A 20,939-nucleotide genomic window follows, 5' to 3' on the forward strand; every position below is an offset into this window, starting at 1 on the left:
GAGTTAAGGTTGGAGTAGGATTTGTTACTTGACAGTTAAGTTTTACTTAAGTTTACTTAGTTTACTTAAGTTTTGTTACTTTATAATTAAGATTTACTAAATAGAAAATATTCAAATCTCAGTTCAAACTAAGAAATACTAAATTCCTGTGTTATTTGGGAAGGACAGAATATCTTAAAACCAAAAGAAAAATATATTTGTGTGGTTTTGTTTGTTTGTTTGTTTGTTTGTTTTTTTATAAGAAATTTTATTAAGTGAATCAGCTCCAGGAAAATACGTAGAAAATCGGCTGAAGCAGTGGGATTTTCTAGTAAAAGTAACTGTGTCATCCCATAAATATGGTGTCTGACAATAGTTAAGACTGTTACGTTGAAGTGGAGTGTTTCCTTATCTCATTGACACTGCATGTTTGCTTCATTAACATTTTTTTAATATACTGATGTATGTGATTTTCTTACTATGTGCTGGAGTGTGAATTAAGAACAAATTATAAATGCTAATTAAGAAGATGATTAAAGGAGCAAGGAATGTATTGGCATTTCTGATTTTTACTCCTTTCAAGTGAATGTAGACTATCTTACAAAAATGCATCATTAGACCTTTGAGCGGATTTGTTCTTGCTCTAGAGAACAGCTTGCTGGCCCTGTAGTTCTGGTGCTGCCTTCTTCTGGGACATGTAGTGCTTTACAGAGTTGAGATTTGCAGAATAATTTTAAATAAAAAGAGGATAGATTCATATCTTTGGTGTTCTAATCTGGGCAATGCAAAGTAAGCACATTGTCTCCTTGCTTCTCCTCCAGTGTGTCAGCAGATCTAGATTTGGAATACGTAGAATTGCCCACTGGATGAGAATGCAGCCTGCCCCCAAGAAATGTGGTGTACGGTCAGTGTGACAAGACCACAAGTGCTTCTTTGAGGGCAAGGAAATTTGGCAGGAAACATAGAGGCCATAGAGAAGCAGACCATTGGTTTCATTCTGCAAAAAGCTAAACTCCCTCACTGCCACTGCCAGGGTGTTTTGGTAGGATCTGATTCAGCAAGGGTGAATGGGTGAGATGAACTTCAGCAGCATATTTCTGGAGCACTGTCATTAAATGAGAAATGATGATCTCTCAGCAAATGATTGTGTGCATTAACATTTACCACAGATGCATATATTTAAGCAGGTAATCAATCATTCTAAATACTTCTTCCCCATCTGCACGTCAGCTGAATGCTTTTTTAAGGGTGTTCCTGGTTGCAAAAGGCATCAGAAGGAGTATTATCCTACAGTAATGTCAGTGATTATCCACTGAAGTGTCCACTTGTAAGCATATATAAAACTAGGAATTATCACGGTAAATCACAAGAGATGTCTTTCTCATTTTCCCCTTGTCTTTCAAAATTATTCCGTCTTCTCTATCCCTTGTAAACAGACAAAGCATTTTATTACAGCAGGGCCCTAATCTACAGTCTTCAAGCCTTGAGAGAGCAATTTTCAGTAGATGGTAGTGAGGTAAGAGCTCTGCGGGCACAAAGATAGAGCACAGTTCAGCGTGCGTTTAATCATCAATGTACTGCATATGCATGTGGAAGTTGTATCTCAGTCGATGATACTAGTCACCACAGGAGAGTTTGTAAATCAGTGTTGCTAGGCAATAAACTTCTATTATTTGTTTAAACAACCTTATTGAAAGTGATTGTTGATAAGAAAAGATTAAGAAAGGACAACCATACTGAAATCCACATAGCACTTGTGTCTTCAGAGGACATAGCTTGAAGCGTGAGTATTTCTGAGCAAGTCCCAGGTTTGCATAATCACATCTGTAGTCTTTGACCCAACTAGAAACAAATTATCTTCCCATTGCTTTTTTTGGTTTGCTATTTATAAACATGATTGATGAGCACTCACGTAATTATTTGGTTATTGAAATCCATCAAACTAATACATTACATTTCCAGACTTCAGATTTTTACTGGAGAGCTTAGCATGGTGTTGTGGCACCAAGCACAGACAACAAACTGAGAGTTGTTTTGTCCTTGAAAAAAACACAGCTGACAGTAGGAGAGAGTGCACACTGTTTGAAGGATGCATGTTTGCCCGGAATGTGCATAGGATACAATGCCTGTGGTGATGCCAGCCCACTTAGAAATGATGTTGACTTTGTGTTCATGCCAGTGTATTCCCACAGGAGAACCTGGTGAGTAAGAATCTCGTTAGTCAGCATGAACCCAACTACAGCTTTACAAATAGTTCAGAGAAAGCTCACTAGTTGTCTCACCTGCAAATTGTATTTTAGTGCCGTGGTTTTCCCAGGTCAGCCACAGCATTTGCTGTCTGCAGGGAGCTCCCTGTGCAGTGGCTGCCTGCGTGGTTGTAGTCTCTGTTTGCTAAACTGAGCATCCTTACAGAAGCTCAGTTAAGATCAGGGAGCACTGAGGACACAACAGGATATGTTGGCAGCAGGGCTTGACGTACTGCAGTATAAGCACTGATATTCTGCATGTCTCTTGGGATTTCATCATGGAGGTTTGTTTTTTTTTGTTGTTGTTGTTTTGTTTGTTTTTGCTAGGCAGTGCCACTTGTGCTTAAGCTTTATTAACATAGAAATAGCAGTCATCCATTTTTCTATTAAGCATATAATGTAAAACAGTCCCACCAAAACTGAAGACACTGGTTAATACTTCAGATGAACATGAGCAACGTGATTTTGCTTTTTAATTTTTTTTTTCTTTTTCCTTGCTACAAATGGAGTGAGACTAATAGCTCAGTACTTGGTAAGTGGGTGAAAAAACAATGCAAGTGTGTAGGTGATGGAGAAAGAAGTCAAAAATAATGGGGGGAATGGGACTGGAAGGCTGGTCATTAAATGCTTCGCACCAATTCTTGCTAGTTCCTCTGTGGGTCCTTCAAACTGCCATTTCCCAACTATCTGGATCTTGGTCTGTGTGAGATTAGCAGGTGGTTTTAGCTCAGATGCTGGAGGCTAAGCATTTGTTTCCCAAAGCCTACATTTATTTTGCCTTTATTGGTATTTTGTTGAATCTTTTCTCGTCTGGCAGATGTCACTGTGAAGAAAGAGCAAGTTTCCACCATCATGACCTTGTGGGCTGTTTTTCTAGTACTGCTTTTCTAGAGCAGCTTTTTATGGAGGTGAAGATTGTTATCCAGCCTCCAGTGTGAATAGTTACAGTTTTTTTTTTTTAATTATTATTATTATTATATATTTTACGTCTCCCACGCTAAAGAGTTAATGTGTTGGTATCTCTTAGACAGAGATGCTATAGTACTACAGTTAAAATCAAAGGAGTTGGCCATGCTGAAATAAGAGTAACTCATCTGTGCTTTCTTGCCTTGCAAGGACTTCTGGTTTTCTTTAAGAAAAGAAAAAGAAATCTGTTTCATCAGATGAGGCAAATAACTACCTATCATTAGCTCGTCTCCCATTTCATTCTGGTTCACTAACGCGAGGCTGGTGGAATCGCGCTCAGTGGCACCAGCTCGTAGTGTGGTCTTTGCCACACACTGAACGCATGGGTGGTATTCCCAAAGTCCTGAGACGCAGCTACTAGGCCAGGCCTCGCAGTGCTTATTCAGGCAGTGCTTTCATTAACTGCAGCGGGCATCTACCCAAATCCTGGGATTTGGCTGCTTTTTAAAAGATTTTCTCTAGGGCTTGTCTACGTGTTTTGAGTTGGTTTTGGGAACTGATACAGGTAGATCTGTTAGGCTCCCTAGTGTGTCTGTGGTTAATAGGTGTAAAAGCATTTGTAAGCTGCAGTATTATTCCTTGATCATTTAAAGCCCACCCCACGTACAGCTCCATCCTTGCTTTCACTGTGAGTGAGGTTGCAGCGGGGCGGATTTGCACCGCCTGTGCCATGCAGGAGTCCAGGTTCGTGTCCTGGTGGTTTCTTCTGGCCCTAAAGGATGGATGCATCACAAGACTGGTATGTTTTCTTCTTTGTGCTGGATCTTGAGGGGATGCCACAGTGACTGGGAGGAAGATTTTTTACTGGAAGATAATGCAGTATTAATCAAAAGTTCAGGTGATGTATAAGAAAAAGCAAACCCCCAAAAAATACATATCTGAGGACACCAGCTGTACACTGACAGGTCATTTGGCGTCATTTGGTCCTCGTCACTTGAGTGAAGTTGGGTCAGGGCAGGAGGACGCAGGAGGACACCAGCTTTCTTGTGCTGAGCAGCTGGACAGCACATGCTGCAGCCAAGTCTCTGCCCTGCGGTGGGGGACACCTTGATCATTCGCCTGCATGTGTGAGACTGGGAAACTGCAGCACCGTGCTTTTTAATGATTGATTGCTATTGCTGAAGCCTATGAAAGGTTTGAAACTAGAGCTACAGTGCTAGGAACTACTTCTGTTAGATTGTGTCATCTCAGCTGGATTTTTATTTGTTTATTTTCCTTTAATTTCACCCTTGGGCAAGCATGGCCATGTACTTCTATCCCTGCTTCCTCCTCCGCAAGTGCTCTCACTCAGCTAGCTTCTGGTCTTTTTTTTTTTTTTTTTTTTTTTTTCTGGCATTAAAACTTTATTTTTAAAATACTCTTTTAAAAGTAGAGTTTCTCATCAGTAAAATCAAATGGCAGATCAAAAATATAATTAAATAACTTTCATTTCTTTGCCAAAGACAAATTATTTTTTCTTGTCTATTTTGGGTGACTTGATCGCACCCGTAAGGGAATCGTTTTCATCACGTCTGTCAGCGTGATCCTTCCTAAGAAAAGGAATGATCTTTAAAAAGCAGTATGAAATTCAAATAAATGTTTGAAAAGAGAAAAGTATACAACAATTATATGCCATAATAGCCAGGGAATTCAGAGTGAAGACTGAGTTTAAAAGACAAAGAATTCTTAAAAGTGGGGAAATAAAGTATCAGGCAGTGCTAATTTTTCCCAGAGCTCTATCAGCATGGGAGTAATCCAGTTAATTAGATCTTAGTCTCTGCTGAAAATTTCAGCTGTGTAGCAAGTGTAATGTTTTTGTGACATTATAAATCATTAGGGAATGTAAAAGGATACTGGAAATAAGTTACTGTAGGAGTCGTATATTTTAGACCTGTAATTTATTGTCTACGTATGAGGCATTTAAGGACATAAGCTGCCTATGTTGCACGTTGTGAGTGCCTGTGGCAGACTGAGTGAAGTTGAGAAAGCTGTTTCATATTTATTTTTTTTTTCAGATAAAGAGCAAATAAAACCTCAGTTTAGTTAGTTTAAATGTTACTGATGGCAAAGTGGAAGGGGGTTCTAGCTTACAACGTAGGACTGTCTGGATGAACTCCTGTAGTAGCTATGGACATCATCATAATCTCATTTTCTTGCTGCATAATCTCATTTCCTTGTTTTATGTCGTCGTGGGATTTGTTTCATTTTTTGTTTTCCATTTCAGAATTTTTGATGCAGCTTTATTTTGGTTCTAATCTGTTTTTATTTACTTCACATCTGTGTTGAAATGACAATTTTTCTGAACTGCCGTGTCTACAAGGTGAAAGAACTCTACTCGGAAGAAGGAACTTGGCATACCATTACTCGTGTTAGAGGGGGTCTCTTTCCCAGTCTGTGACTTAGGTACTTTGCCATGAGCAATGAAGAGTGACAGAGTTCTTTGAAGGATGTCTGCTTTGCCTGCTGGATCACTGGGCAGAAGGTCCTCCTGCCATACCATCTGTGTTTTGATGGTCTGAAGTATGAGGTGTGCCTCATGGATGGGTTTGTAGCTGTGCATGTAGGCCTGCAATCACCTGGCAATCAATAAAGTCTTTTTTTTTTTTTTTCCCTCTGCATCTTAGACCTTATCTGAAGGAGACAACCTGAATAGCATTGCCATGAGGGTAGAAGTCCCAGGACCACATTGGTTAGAAAGAGAGCATGTTTTTTCAGCATGGGATTGTAAATTCAAGGTTGGATCCTGTTGCTTGGTAGTTATATATTAATAAAGTGTAGGTCCAAAGGGCTCGTCTTGAAGTTCCTTAATCTGGTGAAACTTTTCTTTGTTTCTATTGCTTTTCTTCTACAGGCTGTGCTACAGAAAAGCTGGTCTTGTTGCTCAGTTTGCTTGTTGTTTTTCCCTTCCTGTGTTGGGAAGCCTGATGAGAACAGTGCTGGTAGGTTGTTTTCCTGTTCTACCTGGTCATTTCATGGCAACATGCGTTTTGTCAGCTCGGAAGAAAATGAGATAAATTATGAATTATGAAGATGAATCCTCGTTAAAAGCTATTGTACATGTATGTGTTAGGATCAGCCGCTTGTTCTTGCTTTGTCTCATTATCTGGGGCCAGGTGGAAGCCGTGGTGTGACCGTGGGTGAATCAGAGGCGTGAGGTGTTCTCGCTCGCGACTTCAGCAGCAGGCTAACGGCAGCTGGGAGCTTAGCAAGTGTCTCGGTGCTGAGCACAGGGAAAGGTGTTTCTGGACAAAACTCGCTGTTGAGCTAAATCTAGTTAGAATTTAGCTCAGACTAAGGTATGGTATTTTTGCCTTTTTTATTATTATGTTGTGTTTGTAGCATGGAAAACAAGCCTGTTTAAAACTGTCTTTTAAATCATGCTCTTTCTATGTGCGTTATTCTAGTGGGGGAACAAAAAATCTTTCATTACGGAGTGCTTTTGTGTTGTCCTTTGTAATCATCGTAGCTGTGCTGGAGAAAGATGGTTTCTTTTTCTGGCCAGCATTGTGCAGTGCTGCCAGGCTGCTCCGCTCGGTCAGGCTGTGGTTGCAGGGCACGGGCGGGCAGCAGCCGCTCTGTGCACATCCCAGGGCGAGATTGAGTTGTGGTTTGCAGTCTGTGGCTCATGGAGCTGCTTTCTGCCACCAAGATGTTGCAGAAGGTCGACTGAGAAGTGCAAATCTGTGCCATGTATCACAGTAAAATCGTGAACCTGAAAGGGATCTGCTTCAAGGGGAATAATTTGAGATTTGTCACTGGGGAAAAGGCTGAAAGGCTGGCATTTTAAGCAGTTAGAGTGTCTCAAGAGAATATATGGTCACTGTTGTGGAGAAGTTCACGAGGTCGCCTGACCTATTGGTGGATTAACAGGGCTGTAGTGGGAATGCTTCCCTTTTCTTTTCTCTAGTTTCTGTGAAGGAAATGGATTTGCGCCGTCCTTTCTGAGCGGAAGACGAGAGCTATAACATGAGAAGGGTCCTGACTGCCTAACGCCAAAACCAATGCATGTTGTTACATACTTTGTGGAGGCAAAGGGAGCATCACTGGTCAGCATATGGCTGAAGCTGGTGGTGGTGTGATGCCTGGCTTCCCCCTGCCAGCAGCCTTGTGCGAGGTCTGTAGATGTAGCAGGAGACGTAAAGAGTACTTAAAAAGCAGTCAAATAAAGATTGTCCTCCCATTTCGGATCTATAAATTGACATTAAGGTGTCAGGCCTTGCTTGTTTGTTCCTTCAGAAAAGTAGATGCACCTTTATGTCATTGCAAAGCAACAGTCACGCGTGTAGCACACTCCCAATTCACTTCCAGCTCCTTCATCAGCTTCAAAACTCGGTTGTTCTTTACTTCTCCACTGGTTTCAGTTTCAGCTGCTTTCAGTTTCATGCTTGTTTTATTACGATTGCTTTCTTTCCTCTCTTTGCCCTGAGATGTAGAATTTACAAGTCCAGGTAAATCATAATTCAAACAAACAAAAACGGTCATGCAAGGTTCACTACACCTGCTGCTGCTTTTATTCCCACTCCTGTGGTTCACTGTTAGCAACACTGTGTTGGAGATGGTCCCTGACATTATAGGAAAGCCTTAAAAAACAAAAACAAGCTTTGATTTCAAAAATGATTTTGTGTAAAGCTGTGAATAAGCTGTGTATATTAATGCAGTTGGTGTTATGGAGGGCAAGAGTTATGTAGTTTGTAAATTGATCTGAAGTCCTTCAGTGTTGCACTTGCTACGCTGAGTTATATTGAAGACTACGTTGGCGAGAAATGGATTTATGTAAAACTGCCATGTCACTCACCACCTGCTTATGAGTAACAACTGTAGCTGGACGTAAAGGGATCTTAGCATGAGGTGAACCCAGTTTCTTTCCTTCTTTTTTTTTTTTTTCTTTTTTTTTTTCCTTCTTTATAGGCAAGTGAATAAATTAGGAGTTTCTTTCTGGGAGGTATAGAAAGCAAAGGTGGTTTGCCAAACAGTAAAGCCTTGAGCTTCTTATCACCTCCGTGGGGAGGAAAGTAGAAGCTCCAGGTTAGTAGCTGATGCCTGCATGACTCACTGGGTGTATATAGGATAACAAGTGAAAGTCCAGGGAAAATTTCCCGTAGAAGAAAAATTGTTGTGTGCTAGTAAAGATGGCAGTAGCTCTCCCTGCTTATTTGTAAGGAATGCTATTTGTTATGCATGTAGTGGATGAATGGAAGTACCTGCATAGCTCATCCTACAGCACCCTGATGTGCTCTCACTGAAACACACTTTCAAGGCAGCATAGTGATTTTTTTGCAAGTTGAAACATGTCACAGAAATTAGTGGTCAAACACAAATACTGATTAAAAAGTATAGAGGAGTTGGATTGTTTCTGAACTGTTTTGTGATGGAGCTCTTCCTCTGCTCTCTGCCAGGAACTTAGGCTGGTAATCCAGTCTGTATGCTTAGTCCTTTTATCAGTGAGAACACACATTGTCTTCAATTAAAGAAGTGCTGGTCTGGTATTAATCCTGTTCAGTTTTTAAAATGCATGTTTTCCTGAACATAATTTTGTCCTTGTCTGATTGAACCACTAAGCTTTGCAGGTTTCTAAGAGTTAGAGTACTCTTTCTGTAGTCTTTCTTCTGGATCTCTGCTTATGTTCTTTGCAGGGTGAAATTGATGTGCAGAATCATAATCTGTTCGCTTCTTCTACCCTAACAACAGATTAAAAAAATTCAGTCAGTAAGCCTGAGTAATAATTTCTCAGTAAATATTTTACTGTCTTTTCCATCTGTTGCGTTGAAATCTGACTTAAACTAGGCATACATCTAGTCAGAAGAGGTCACTGAGATATTAGTCATCCGAATAAATCCTCTTAAACATGTGCTTGGTATGAGGCCAGCTATTCAGAAGTTAACGGCACACATATGTTGCTTATCAACCATGCTGCTTGCCAATGAAGGAAACTTTGAGTTTGTGGTGGTTTTATCTCCCTGCAAAGTACATGGTGCAAGTCGATGCAGCTTTTCTGTATGCCACTCGTACAGAAAAGCTGGAGAGCAAGCTCTCCTCAGGGTGCTTTCAGAGAGCTCTCTGTGTGGCATGGTAAGAAGTGGTATCACTCATGGTTGACCTTTTCATGGCCCTTTCCTATCAAGTATGATAAACCAAATTTAATACTGCTCAGTAAGGCAGAGACAATATTTTAACTAGAGTAATATTATGGAACCCAAACACAGCTGAATGAAAGCTCACCCTACCTCCCCTCCTGCTTCTCTGGCTTGGAGAAAACATTAATTTACATAAATACAACTCTTTTATTGAGTCAGGTCTGGACTGGACCCAGTATTTCTGATTCTCTCTTCATAGAAACATGCTTCATACTCAACAGAAGAATGATTACTTCATATCCTAATTATGGAACTGATTCATACCCTGGGGTGTGGAAAGCAAGCAGTAGGAGTGAATGCATCATTAAAAAATTAGTGTATTTTTAGAGAGGAAGAGGTAAAAATAAAATGCAGCTCCATTGAAGTTTTACGGTAAAGAAAAATGGCTCATGCTGTAGGAGCTTTGTAAAAATAATCTGAGATTATGGCTTAAAGAATGTTTTTTTTTTTTATTAACTTGATCATGATAAACTATTAAGTTTGTAACTTGCTCATGATAATTTGTTTTCTTTTCACCTTATTTCTCTTAAGGAGAAGAATGAAAGCTCGCGCTCCTCCTCCACCAAATCAACCTTCTGCAGCCAGTAGAATTAACAACGAACACAAGTCATCTGCAGAGACAGCAGTAATTTCTGATCAGAACCTTGTGAGCATGAAGGAGAATATGATAAACAGATCGGTGGACTTCACAGTTATTCTACCCAACGGCGTGGAACAGAAGACCACAGTACAAGGAAGGTAAGGCTTTGATTAGCTCTTTTTTGGAGCCCTCCATTGTTAGTAGGATACTTACAGATATTAGTGTCTCCTTTTCTAGGTTCAGAAGACAAATGATTCATCAAATTCAGAGATCCTGCATTCATAAGCGTATTATGTTTGCGTAGGTAGCAAAGCATCTGCTGGAGTTTGGGAACCCTTTTCTGTATGTGTGTCCTTTTTCCATTGGAAGAGAGAGAAACATTCTCCTTGTAATTAAGATGCTATCAATGTCAAGTTGTATTGGAAGGGTAGTTTTGAGATACCTTTCTTCACTGTGGGAGCTCTTCCATCTTCTCATCCATTCTGCTTAGACAGAAAGGAACTGGCATATTTATAGAGGAAGAGTTTTTAAAATATCTTCAATGCTATTGATGAAACTATAGCAAACCATGATATGAGTGGCCACAGTGCAGTCAAGAAATTGTGGAAAGTAATAATATCAGATTAGGATATGTAGTTGCCTGCCGATAAATCAGGGTCTGTACATCTGGGGCTTGCAATAGTTAGTCTGCATCCCTGTAAAACTGCTCATCTTGGTCTGATATAGTAGTCTGTTTTAACTGTCTATTAGTATATTCTGATGGTTGAGGAAGAGGTGTGTAGCAGCTTGTAGTGTCTGGTGCTTCGTTCTTCCCCCTGCTTTTCTTGCAGTAATTAGTGTTTGCTTAGCCACTCTCAGGAGACTAACACAAGCAGTAATTTCTGTGGGTCTACCCCAAAGCCAGAGGTGGTTGTGAGATGCCAAAGAAAGTTGATATTTCAATGGAAAACACAGCCACTTGGAGAGCTAATAAGGCAAATTTTCCTGCAGCATTTTGTGAGCAGAGATACATCTTTGCTGTATGGGTAGAAAAGATTTTCTTCTCCTCCTCAAAAAAAAACAAGCAAACAACAACAACCAAAAAAAACCACTCCAACAGCATTACAAGAGTAGTGTTTCAGTGTGACCTTTTGAAGGAGTCACAAGAGCAAAGAACAAAGGGAAAATCCCTACACGACAAGCAGTCTGCCTCAGGTGCCATTGCTATCACTTATGCTGAGGCTGGTTATTTTTGATTATTACAATCTTTAGTTTGGGGACTGAAACCTGAGGTGAACAAATTAAACCTCAGACATTTCTGTGAAGCTCTTCCTCTGGCCTATGTGAAGCACTTGAGGTAACCAAAATGACCTCTTCATTGTTCAGTGGGGTGCCTGCTTCCCCTGTAGGCTTCATGGTGGGTCTAGGCCCCAGCGCAGGCAGTGGTTGAGTTGCTGCTGGCTCTCCTCTGCTCTCCTGCGCATTGCACATGCCTGACGTGGGCAGCGAGTGTTCTCTCTCAGCACGACTATAATGCATGGGCAGGCTGCTGTGGGCAGTGTGGTAAATTATGGAAGCCGAGGGGAGGGCTGCGTTACCTGAAAGAGTGATGAAGCAAGAAAAGAGCACCCTCTCATGAGCCCTGTACGACAACTGCCTTGTGTGTGCTGCTGTTCTTCCTTGCAGGCAGAAGATAAAATTGTCTGTACCTTAGCACTTGTTACAGTTTTAGGGATGCAGGATACAAATGTAAATAAATAAAATTCCAAAAGCATTTGAAATTTTTAGGAGGTGGACTGTCTTGAGTCTCCAGGTTTGGGTGAGAGCGTTTCATCTTTTTGTGTTGTTTTGATGTTGCAAACTGGACAGCTACAAAATGTGTTGGTCTTCAGAGGTAAATGTTTAATGGGCAAGATAACAGATTTAAAAAATGGTGAGTTTAGTTTAGTTAGAGGCAAATATGGGGGCTAGTTTAGTTAATAAATTCTGTTCCCTCTTCACTTTCAATGGTGGTACCATGGAAGGAGATTTCAGAAAATTCTGCTATTGCCTCTACTGCTGTAAATCTTGAGTATTGTCATGGCCAACATTGGAACTGCATTCTTCAAAATCTGCTCTTGGGTGCCCTGGGGACATAACTTTTTCAGAAAAAAATTATAAAATCTTGCTCTGAGCATCATCATAATGAAAAATCATTCTGTAATTCAAGGAAAGCAGTTCACAGAGCAATGAAGTACTCTAGAGAATGTTTGAAAATGTAACTAATGTAGTTAATTAGTATCACTTAAGGTTATTATAAATGCACTAAATTGAAAGTCAGAATTATCTCTTTCAATTTGTTCATTGTATGTAAGCAAAGCAGCATGTCATCAATTTTACTTTGTTCTCTTTATAGAAATTTCTTCTAAGCAACAGCAAGAGAGCAGAAAATTCTCATTAAATTTCCTTGAAATATTGTTCAAAGAAAAAAAAAAGTACATAGTATTTAAAGATCCTTTATTAGAATCTGGAAATTTTAAGTACATTTATTTGTAAAAGTTAACTCAAGCTGACAGTGCATCTTCAAAAGTTTATTGCCATTTTGTAACACAGTTTATTGCAGTTTTTGGAAATGGGTAGCACAGTTTAAGAGCAAAGTTGAGTCCTTGCAGAGTGTGTGTAGCAATAGAATGGTATTAAAAAAAAAAAAAATGGTCACTGTAAACTCTACTGTAAAACATGTAAAAGCATTCGTGCTAACTCCACCTTCTTCCTCCCTGCTCAAAAAAAAAAAAAAAAAGTATAAAGTACCCCCCACAACTAATCTATATTTGTACTGTTGTATGAGAAATGCATGAAATCCTGAAAGGATAGACAGTGTTGGTGCTTTATGCATACTATTTTGTGCATACAGCAGATCCACACAAACTATTATCAGGTCTGACAGAGGGGATGACTAGACATTTAGAAATAAAATAATTGGAAGAACTTAAAAGAGTTACCAGAAACCTTTTCTGTTTGTGATGCTCACAATTCTTTGTATGGTAATGGTAATTCTTTGAATGGGTAACCTGCAAATGCAGGGACTGTGTGTCTGTCACACTGAAGAGAGCTTCCTGGTTAGTGCAGATACAGAGCTCTAGTGTCAGCAGCTTCAGAAATCAGTAGTATTTGAAACATACTGCAGAAAAAAGGGAATGCTTGAAGATAAATAGGGTTTGGTTTGGAGTTGTCAACACATGGATGCTATAGAAGAGGAGATGGGGCAATTGTTATTGCTGCTTTCTTACATGGTAGGCAAATTTGCTTGTACATGTGATACACAGAAGATGACACTGGTACAAATAATCAACTAGCTGAAGCTTTAGTCCTCTTCTGCAAATAACGGAGGACACAGCTGAGTGCAAAGAGCATGCACGACATAGAGCATAAACCTAATGCCATCACAGAAAGAATATTCTCACATTATTCTCCGTGAGAGAATTAAGTGATAATAATTGGTGGCTTATAGCTCAACATACAGAATGGTAAAAGACTGAAGGTGTGAAAGGCTCGAAAAACACAGTCCTCTGCTGCTGCATACATGTCATACTGATGGCCCCTTTGTGGATTTTCTCCAATATGGAAAATGAGAGAGAAATATACATCAGTAAAATAACAAAAGGAAGAGACAGCATTTATGAATACCTACTTATCATGCTTCCATGGCTTCTTTGAAAGCAGTTTGCCTTTTTACTATACGTATTTCTGGTTGCGTAGGAAAACTTCTAATCTTTTCATGAAGTGCCTGCTGTGCTTTGGAGCATGAGAAAATAATGACTAACACTGTTTTCTGCTGTTTAAATGTGCATAGTTAAAGCCTTAGAGACTTCATCTCACTCCCTCTATGCTAACATTTTTCTTTTCCAGTCTGTCATTTTAGCTTTCTGATGTGTGTTTGAAATTAATCTAAATAAAGGAAATTCTTTCCTCTAGTTAGTCTTACTTTATGAGCATTTGTAGCATGAAAGTAGAAGACAACAGGAGAGTCAGTGATTTTATAGAGTACAACTTTATCCTACAAATTTATTTCCTAGGTGTGCAAGGCTGTATTTTAAAATGGATTGCTCTGTGTGATCCCAAAGAGATCAGCCCAATCCACACCCAAAACAACTCTTTTTTTCTTTTTTTTCTACCTCTTAAGTTCCTGATGTCCTTGCTGCATTTTACTGGTGAACTGCTGGACACAAATGGTCTGACATACTCCTGCTTGGTCAGGACCTCAGCCTGAAAAGTGCTGCTGACACAGTAGTTATTCTTTACTTTCCAGAATTGGTTTTTAATGTTGTACAGCTTAGTAATATAATACCAGGATAGAGCCAAAGTATTCTTCTTTGCTAAAAATAGTTGTCTGGACCACCTTGTCTGAATCATGTATTGGCCTCGTTCTCCACTTTTGTTTCTGTGCTTTTGTATTTCCTTATCAGTGATGAATGTTTAGTGTCTGTCACATAGCATTTGGTCTCCTCCCAAACTCCAGCAAGGTTTTTAGAAGAAGAAAGTAACATGTTTCATAGATGAGTAGTTGGCAATACAGGAGACATTTAACTCTTTTACTTCAGCTTTAGACTTAGTCTTTTGTGATCAGACCTGCCTGAGTTTCAAAATCAAGGATGTGCTGTACCAGGTCTCCAAAACAGTTTACAATCAAATTCTGGTATGTCTGGAACAAGATGGAAATGGGGAGGAAACTTTTTGCATTTTCCAAGAGCCATATTCAGCTCAAAGTTAGAAAGAAAAGTTGTTTCAGTACCATTCTCTTGGTTGTGCTTGGTGGCTCTCTTCTGTGAGTGCTGTGTGTATGGAACTGGTTGAAATAAAACTCCAATTTAAAACCAAGCTGAACGCTATTGCAGTTTAGAAGGGAAATTTTTAGAGTTGGTGATCCTAAAGTCTGATAAAAGAGTAACCTCCTTAGGAGGACTTCCGAGCTCTCTAACGTCTCTGGAAACACATGAGTTTAAAATTTTTGTCCCCATGTTTTTTTGTTTGTTTGTGGTTTTTTGTTTGTTTGTTTGCTTTATTTTTTTATCATTTTGAAGTTTTGTGGAAATGTTTTTCCCAAATTTACATTTTGAGAAGAGCATATTGTGCACTTTGATGGTCTGTAAAAAAGAAATCAGATGTTGATTAATTTGTACTCCTAAATGGTACAGGTGAAGCCTAGGGATGCTTTTCAACAGTTGCGTATGTTCTGAGCAGTTTGAAACAGGATGGGGTGCTTCAGACTTCATTAAGTGTTAACACTCTGTACACGGTATCATAAAGTACCTTTTTGATGGACTATGGGTATAAAATTTTTTTTCAAGTGCTGCATTTTTTAGTGTTTTGAATGAAGTAGTTCATGTGAGGTAAAAGTCTAAATTTGAATGAATAATATCAATATTATACGCTACAGAAATACATTAGCATTCCACGTTAAATTAAAATGTGTATCAAATAGAATACCATGTATTGCGGTTCTTCCACGTTATTTACTTTTCTCTGAAACAATAGTAATAAGGCTGAGGGAAAAAAAAGAACAACATGCAAATTTCACTTAAAAAGTAATATATCTGTAAACAGACAAGCTGAGATCTTTATCAAACAGACTGACACTTTTTTGAATTCTGATTGCTGCACAACATAATGAATGTTTGTTCAAATGTCAGTGTATGCAGGATTCTTGTATAGCCTGGACTTAGTTTCTGTTTTGTGTTAAGCAACAATGATTGTGAAATACAGGCATTCACAATTTGGGGACAGTGCCAGAAAAAGGCGCTGGAAAATGTCATGGAGTGACCTGATACCCGTTTCTGTTTAGATGCTCTTTATGCTAGGATTGCCACAGTCCTCAGTTTTTCTGAAGCCTTCTATACATATTAACAAAGTTATCCTCATTTGATCTTCATTTGCTCACTTACTTTCATTTCCATTAAATACGATCACCTATTTCAAATTTTCCACACCTTCAATTTTCTCAGCTTATATTGCATAACTCAGTTAACTTGAAATAGGTTACTGTGAAATAGGTCCTTGAGTTATTTCTCATCTCTTGCACAAAAGCTGGCTGGCACGTATGTATGTTTTAGTGTTTTGCCTGTTAATAAGGGATCAGACTCATTTCCCATTTTCATGGTATTTCTCTGTCATTAGCCCTCCAAGGTTCTTCACCAACTTCTTGGACACTTGTAGGCAAAGAGCACATGCCTAGAAAGAAGATGGGCAGCCCCTCACAGAGCAGTCTCTCAGATGCCATCAGCTTGCAGCCGGGGGGCAGTTCGTGAGCTACAGATTTAATAATCTTAGAATCACAGAATGGTTTAGGTTGGAGGAGACCTTGGAAGACCACCCGGTTCCAACCCCCTGCCATGGGCAGGGACACCTCCCACCAGACCCAAAGCCCCATCCAGCCTGGCCTTGAACACCTCCAGGGACGGGGCATCCACAGCTTCTGTGGGCAGCCTGTGCCAGTGCCTCACCACCTCTGGGTGAAGAATTTCTTCTGAATATTTAATCTAAACCTACCCTCTCTTAGTTTAAAGCCATTCCCCCTTGTCCTGTCACTATCTTCCCTGACACAGAGTCCCTGCCCAGCTTTCCTGTAGGCCCCCTTTAGGCACTGGAAGGCCAATATGAGGTCTCCCCAGAGCCTTCTCTTCTCCAGGCTGAACCCCAGCTCCCTCAGCCTGTCTTCATGTGAGAGGTGCTCCAGCCCCTTGGTCATTTTCATGGCCCTCTTCTGGACTCATTCTAATACATCCATGTCCTTCTTGTGCTGGGGGCCCCAGAGCTGAACGCAGTACTCCAAGTACTGAATCTCTGAAGGAATTTTTTTTTCTCCCTTGAATTTGTCTGCTGCATTTTGAATCTGTATACACTTTTCCAGTATACACATTAAAAAAGGTGTCACTTTCTTTGGGAGATAAGCTTTCTACACATTTAATTTCTCTTCCACTAGAAGAAAACTATCCTTTACATATCAGAGGCTTCAAGTAGGGCCAATAATGTTTTCAACCTTGGTTGTTTTGTTAATGACAAATGCAGGTTTATGAAACCAAAACTTTTCATAAACATAACCAGTTATAATAAACGTGTTTTCTCTGATCCTGAATGGAATTTTAATGAGGAAAGTTGGAAAAAAAAATAACCTTTCAGTACCTCGGTTAAGAGGAGACGTTCTGGTGTGTGGAGGAATGTAGTTTTTATCTGCTGTGTTGGACAGTATCAAGCCACCTTGCTGTTTTGTTAAAGCGGAGTTAGTGCCTCTGCTTTGTGTTAAGGAGTAGTGACTGACTTTTTAACCTCGTGGTTTGGGAATCACATCTGCAATGAGACGTCTTGATAATACAAATACTTGAAGTCAGATATTTTTATACTGGCTTAATATTCTCACCAAAATAAATATGGAGGAGTTCAGTTGTACTTAGAAATATTACTGGTGTAATTGTACTTGGAAATATTACTGGTGTAATTGGAGGGCAGATGAACACACACAAAAATCTGGAAACTGGAAAAAATCCTGTCTACCTCTTGTTTCAAATTCATGTGTTGCAGTTTGGTCTGCATTATGTTATGGTTCAAATGCAGGTAGAGCTTACCGTACCTTGAATGAGTCATTTATTTGTATCTTGCCTTCCTGATAAGGAACAGGGTTTGAATGAATTTAATGTATGCATTTAGCAGATAAGATGCACTTTCTCTGCTTTTGGCTTAGGTTTGTTAGTGCTATCGTTGGCACTGTTGTCTGCCTCATAATGAATAGCTAATTACCGGCTCATAAGCACACACTAAAGCATGAATATATTTAAGTCCTAATATTTTTATCTGAGATTTCTAGCATTTCAAAGCATCAGCACTGTTACTTCCTTGCGACACATCCACAGCTTGTCCTGTCTTTTCTCCAATATTAAAACAAAAGTCAGTTTTTTTAGGAACTGTTTTTTCTCCATGCTAACAGTGAATGTCTTCTTCCCTACAGTAAAGCTGTGATGGATCTGTTGGTTGATTTATGCAGCCGGTATCATTTGAATCCATCCCAATACAGTCTTGAACTGAAGTCTTTGGGAACTGAGCAACCTCTGAGTTACAAGGCAAACACTTTGATAGGAGCACTGGACGTACAGACAGTACTTCTGAAAGAGAAGGTGCCTGAAGAGAAGATAAAGCGACCTCTGCCACGGGCCCCTGAGGTCAGTACTCTGTAGCACTAAAACAGTGACATGAGACATCATTTCATTCTTAACATTTCAAGCTTTTCCAATCTTTGCATCTTCAGACCAGGTGAGAGAGGCCTGAGATTGACTCTAACCTTTTCTACAAGTTAACTGATTTGCACGCAGATCGGCAGCTGCCAGTCTGGACTGCAGCATTTACAACTTTATGTTGCATGCAGTTGTTTAGATGGAAATTTGCTCTTGTAAAGAACTTTGTTCAAAGACTTAAATGATGAAAATTGACAATAGTGGTTAACATGAGGGTTATGGGATTGTGTGGAAGTAGATGGAACTTTGGTAATATTTTGTTTGCCATCTTTATTAAAGATAAGGGAGAAGACTGATCAGTAATAAACGTATTTCACAGAATTGTGAATATTGAGAAGTAGCCATTTTTGAAATATTTCTTTGTTGAATTTTCATTATCTTGGACCAGGATAGCTAATTATACTGCGATGTTTTTCAGAGTGGCTCTTGTAAACATTGGCAAAAAAAAAGAAAGTATCTGATTCCTTTTCTTTACTTGCCTGTTTTTTCTGATTCTCTCCTTAATGATAGGTGTGTTCTGAGAATTTTTGTTTATTTTCATAGGTTTTTGTTTTGTTTTGTTTTGCAATAAATATGCATGTGGGGTAAGCTTGTGTAAAATGAATGAAAACAATACGGATGTCCCTCATACATTTTCCATTTTCTGAATGAAAACCTTTCTCATTATAAGAATGCATGGCCATCACAGAGGGAGGGCTGAGAGTTTGTGCTTGTTTCTACAGAAGTCTGTGAGGCTGGTGGTGAATTACCTGAAGACACAGAAGGCAGTGGTTCGAGTCAGTCCGGAGGTGCCTCTCCACAACATCATTCCGGCTATTTGCGAGAAGTGCGAGGTCAGTCAGGAACACATCGTTCTTCTGCGAGACAGCATCACTGGGGAGGAGCTGGAGCTTACCAAGTCCTTGGAGGAGCTGGGGATAAGTGAGCTGTACGCCTGGGACAGAAAAAGAGGTGAGCTGCAGCTGAAAGCGGTTGCTGCTGGGTTAGATGAGGTATCAATGGTATTATGGGCAACTGAAGGACGTTTTGGGGGCCTCAGTCCCAGAGAGTAGCAGCCAGGTCAGTGATGTGCCCAGCTGTTGCTAGCTGCTCTGGGGCCAGCACCAGGCTTTGCTAGCCCCTAGCACGCGTTGGCTTAGGGCAGGGCAAAAGGAGGAGCTTTGTACCTCCCAGAGCTGCTGTTGGTACCACGCATGTCACCTGGGGTCCCGTCACCGACCTGTGCTGTGGGTCAGAGAGAAAGAAAGAGGAGACGTGCCATAGTCATGGCAGCCGTGAAAGCGGAGAGGCAGAGGCAGCAGAGCGGGGCTTGTGATAACAGACTGTGGATAGGTGCAGAGGTGGTTCCTCCAAACAGCAAAGCTGCTGACGATTTAGTGAAGAGGAGCTGAGAGGTATTTGTATTTAAAATTTTGTTCTCTTGGTTATTTTTCCCCCCCTCTTCTTTTCTCATAGATGATGTTGTAGCAGTAGCTTCTTGGGCTTGAGTTTCATCAGCCTGTGTATTCAAGTAGCAGAATTGTGCCATGTGTTTTTAAGTATACATGCTTTAAAGTACATACTGACAAGTGCTACTTCCTTTGAGGTCAGAAAGTGATATTCATTAAAACTGTCTCCTGCAGTTTGTCTCAATTGGTATCATTTCCAGCACAGTAGACGTCCTTACTTATTGTTTAGATAATGTCAGTCTTGTATACACTGAGCAGCAGGCTTATTTTTTATTTATATGGTTATTTATTTATGTTGACGTTCTGTCTCTCCTTTCAAACTCCTGTGGTAAGTGACAGTTCTAACTCTATATGAGCCAAATTTCAATGAGTTTAGACTCTTAAGTAAACTAAATGTCTCCTTTTCCTTTGAATTGTCAGCATGCTCAAAAAGTTGCTGACAACATGTCATAACTGAATTTAGTGTTTTTCTTTTTTCTTTAAAGACATGTTTACTGTAATTAAGCTAAGCATTTTGGAGCAACATATTGAAAATGCATAGTATTCAACAGGACTTGTTCAGCATACTTCAGGGACAACTTACGGAAAAATTAACCTAGTCCTTCCTTACATTTTTATGTTTTAAATGAAAGTGATCACTTATATATAGGTGCTATATAGGTCTGCAAGTCCAGGTTTGAAGAATCCAATTATCTTGTACAGTCAAAAACAAGACTTGACTTCAGGCCTGAGATTACAGCAGAAAATTCTGTAACACTTGGTGCTGCTCTCAGCATCAGAAAAAATTCATTTTGAACCTTTTAGTATACCTTTCATTCTGATAGTATCCCCTGTTCTTGAATGTATGTCAGCCTTCTCTGTATCCCTCTCAGTCTGCACTATGGTCCTGATGAGAACGGTAAATACACATAAAATTTACGAAAGGTTCCCTTTGTTCGAGCAAATTCCTTCCTCCCATATTCTCATCTGTAACCTTCCAGCAGAGTAACCCCATTGCTCCAAAAAGCATCTGGCCTAAGGATTGTGCATGGAGTAGGTTGTCCAGGCTATTTAATTACCAGAAAAACAGACAGATTTTTAAAGTACATTCTCACTAATGAGTGTGGCACCAGAGGTGCTGAAAGCACAGGCTGCATTTATAAGAGCAGATTCTAGAAAAAAAAAAAAAGTGCTCCTTCCCTGAAGTAAAAATACCGAAGCCAAAATATAGAAAGACAATCTCTGCTGCCACCTGCTAACACAATTTGGTGTAGCAGCTGAAGCAACTTCCCTAGTGAACCGACAAGAAACACAAACTTTTTCTCAGCTAAGCAGCTTCTAGTAGGAGCGCTGCATGTCTGATGTCAGATAAGGTTTTGTTTCCACAG

The 20,939-nt window shown here is 39.9% G+C and overlaps 1 protein-coding gene across 13 annotated transcripts in view; it reads left to right on the plus strand.

The window, feature by feature from the left end:
* The window catches only part of COBL (cordon-bleu WH2 repeat protein), a 159,392-nt gene that overhangs the window by 34,254 nt on the left and 104,199 nt on the right, over positions 1-20,939 (plus strand). For 12 of the 13 annotated variants that reach the window (XM_072034913.1, XM_027451769.3, XM_038174013.2 and 9 more), the window contains exons 2-4: positions 9,836-10,042; positions 17,842-18,052; positions 18,847-19,075. In XM_072034913.1, coding sequence (XP_071891014.1) covers positions 9,843-10,042; positions 17,842-18,052; positions 18,847-19,075 — 640 coding nt within the window. In that variant the 5' untranslated portion in view covers positions 9,836-9,842. Of the gene's footprint in view, positions 1-5,967; positions 6,110-9,835; positions 10,043-17,841; positions 18,053-18,846; positions 19,076-20,939 lie in introns of those variants that run through there. The other variant, XM_013102626.5, reaches the window with a different exon arrangement.

This window comes from Anas platyrhynchos, chromosome 2 (genome assembly GCF_047663525.1).
Source record: "Anas platyrhynchos isolate ZD024472 breed Pekin duck chromosome 2, IASCAAS_PekinDuck_T2T, whole genome shotgun sequence".
In the NCBI taxonomy this organism is placed as follows: Eukaryota; Metazoa; Chordata; class Aves; order Anseriformes; family Anatidae; genus Anas; species Anas platyrhynchos.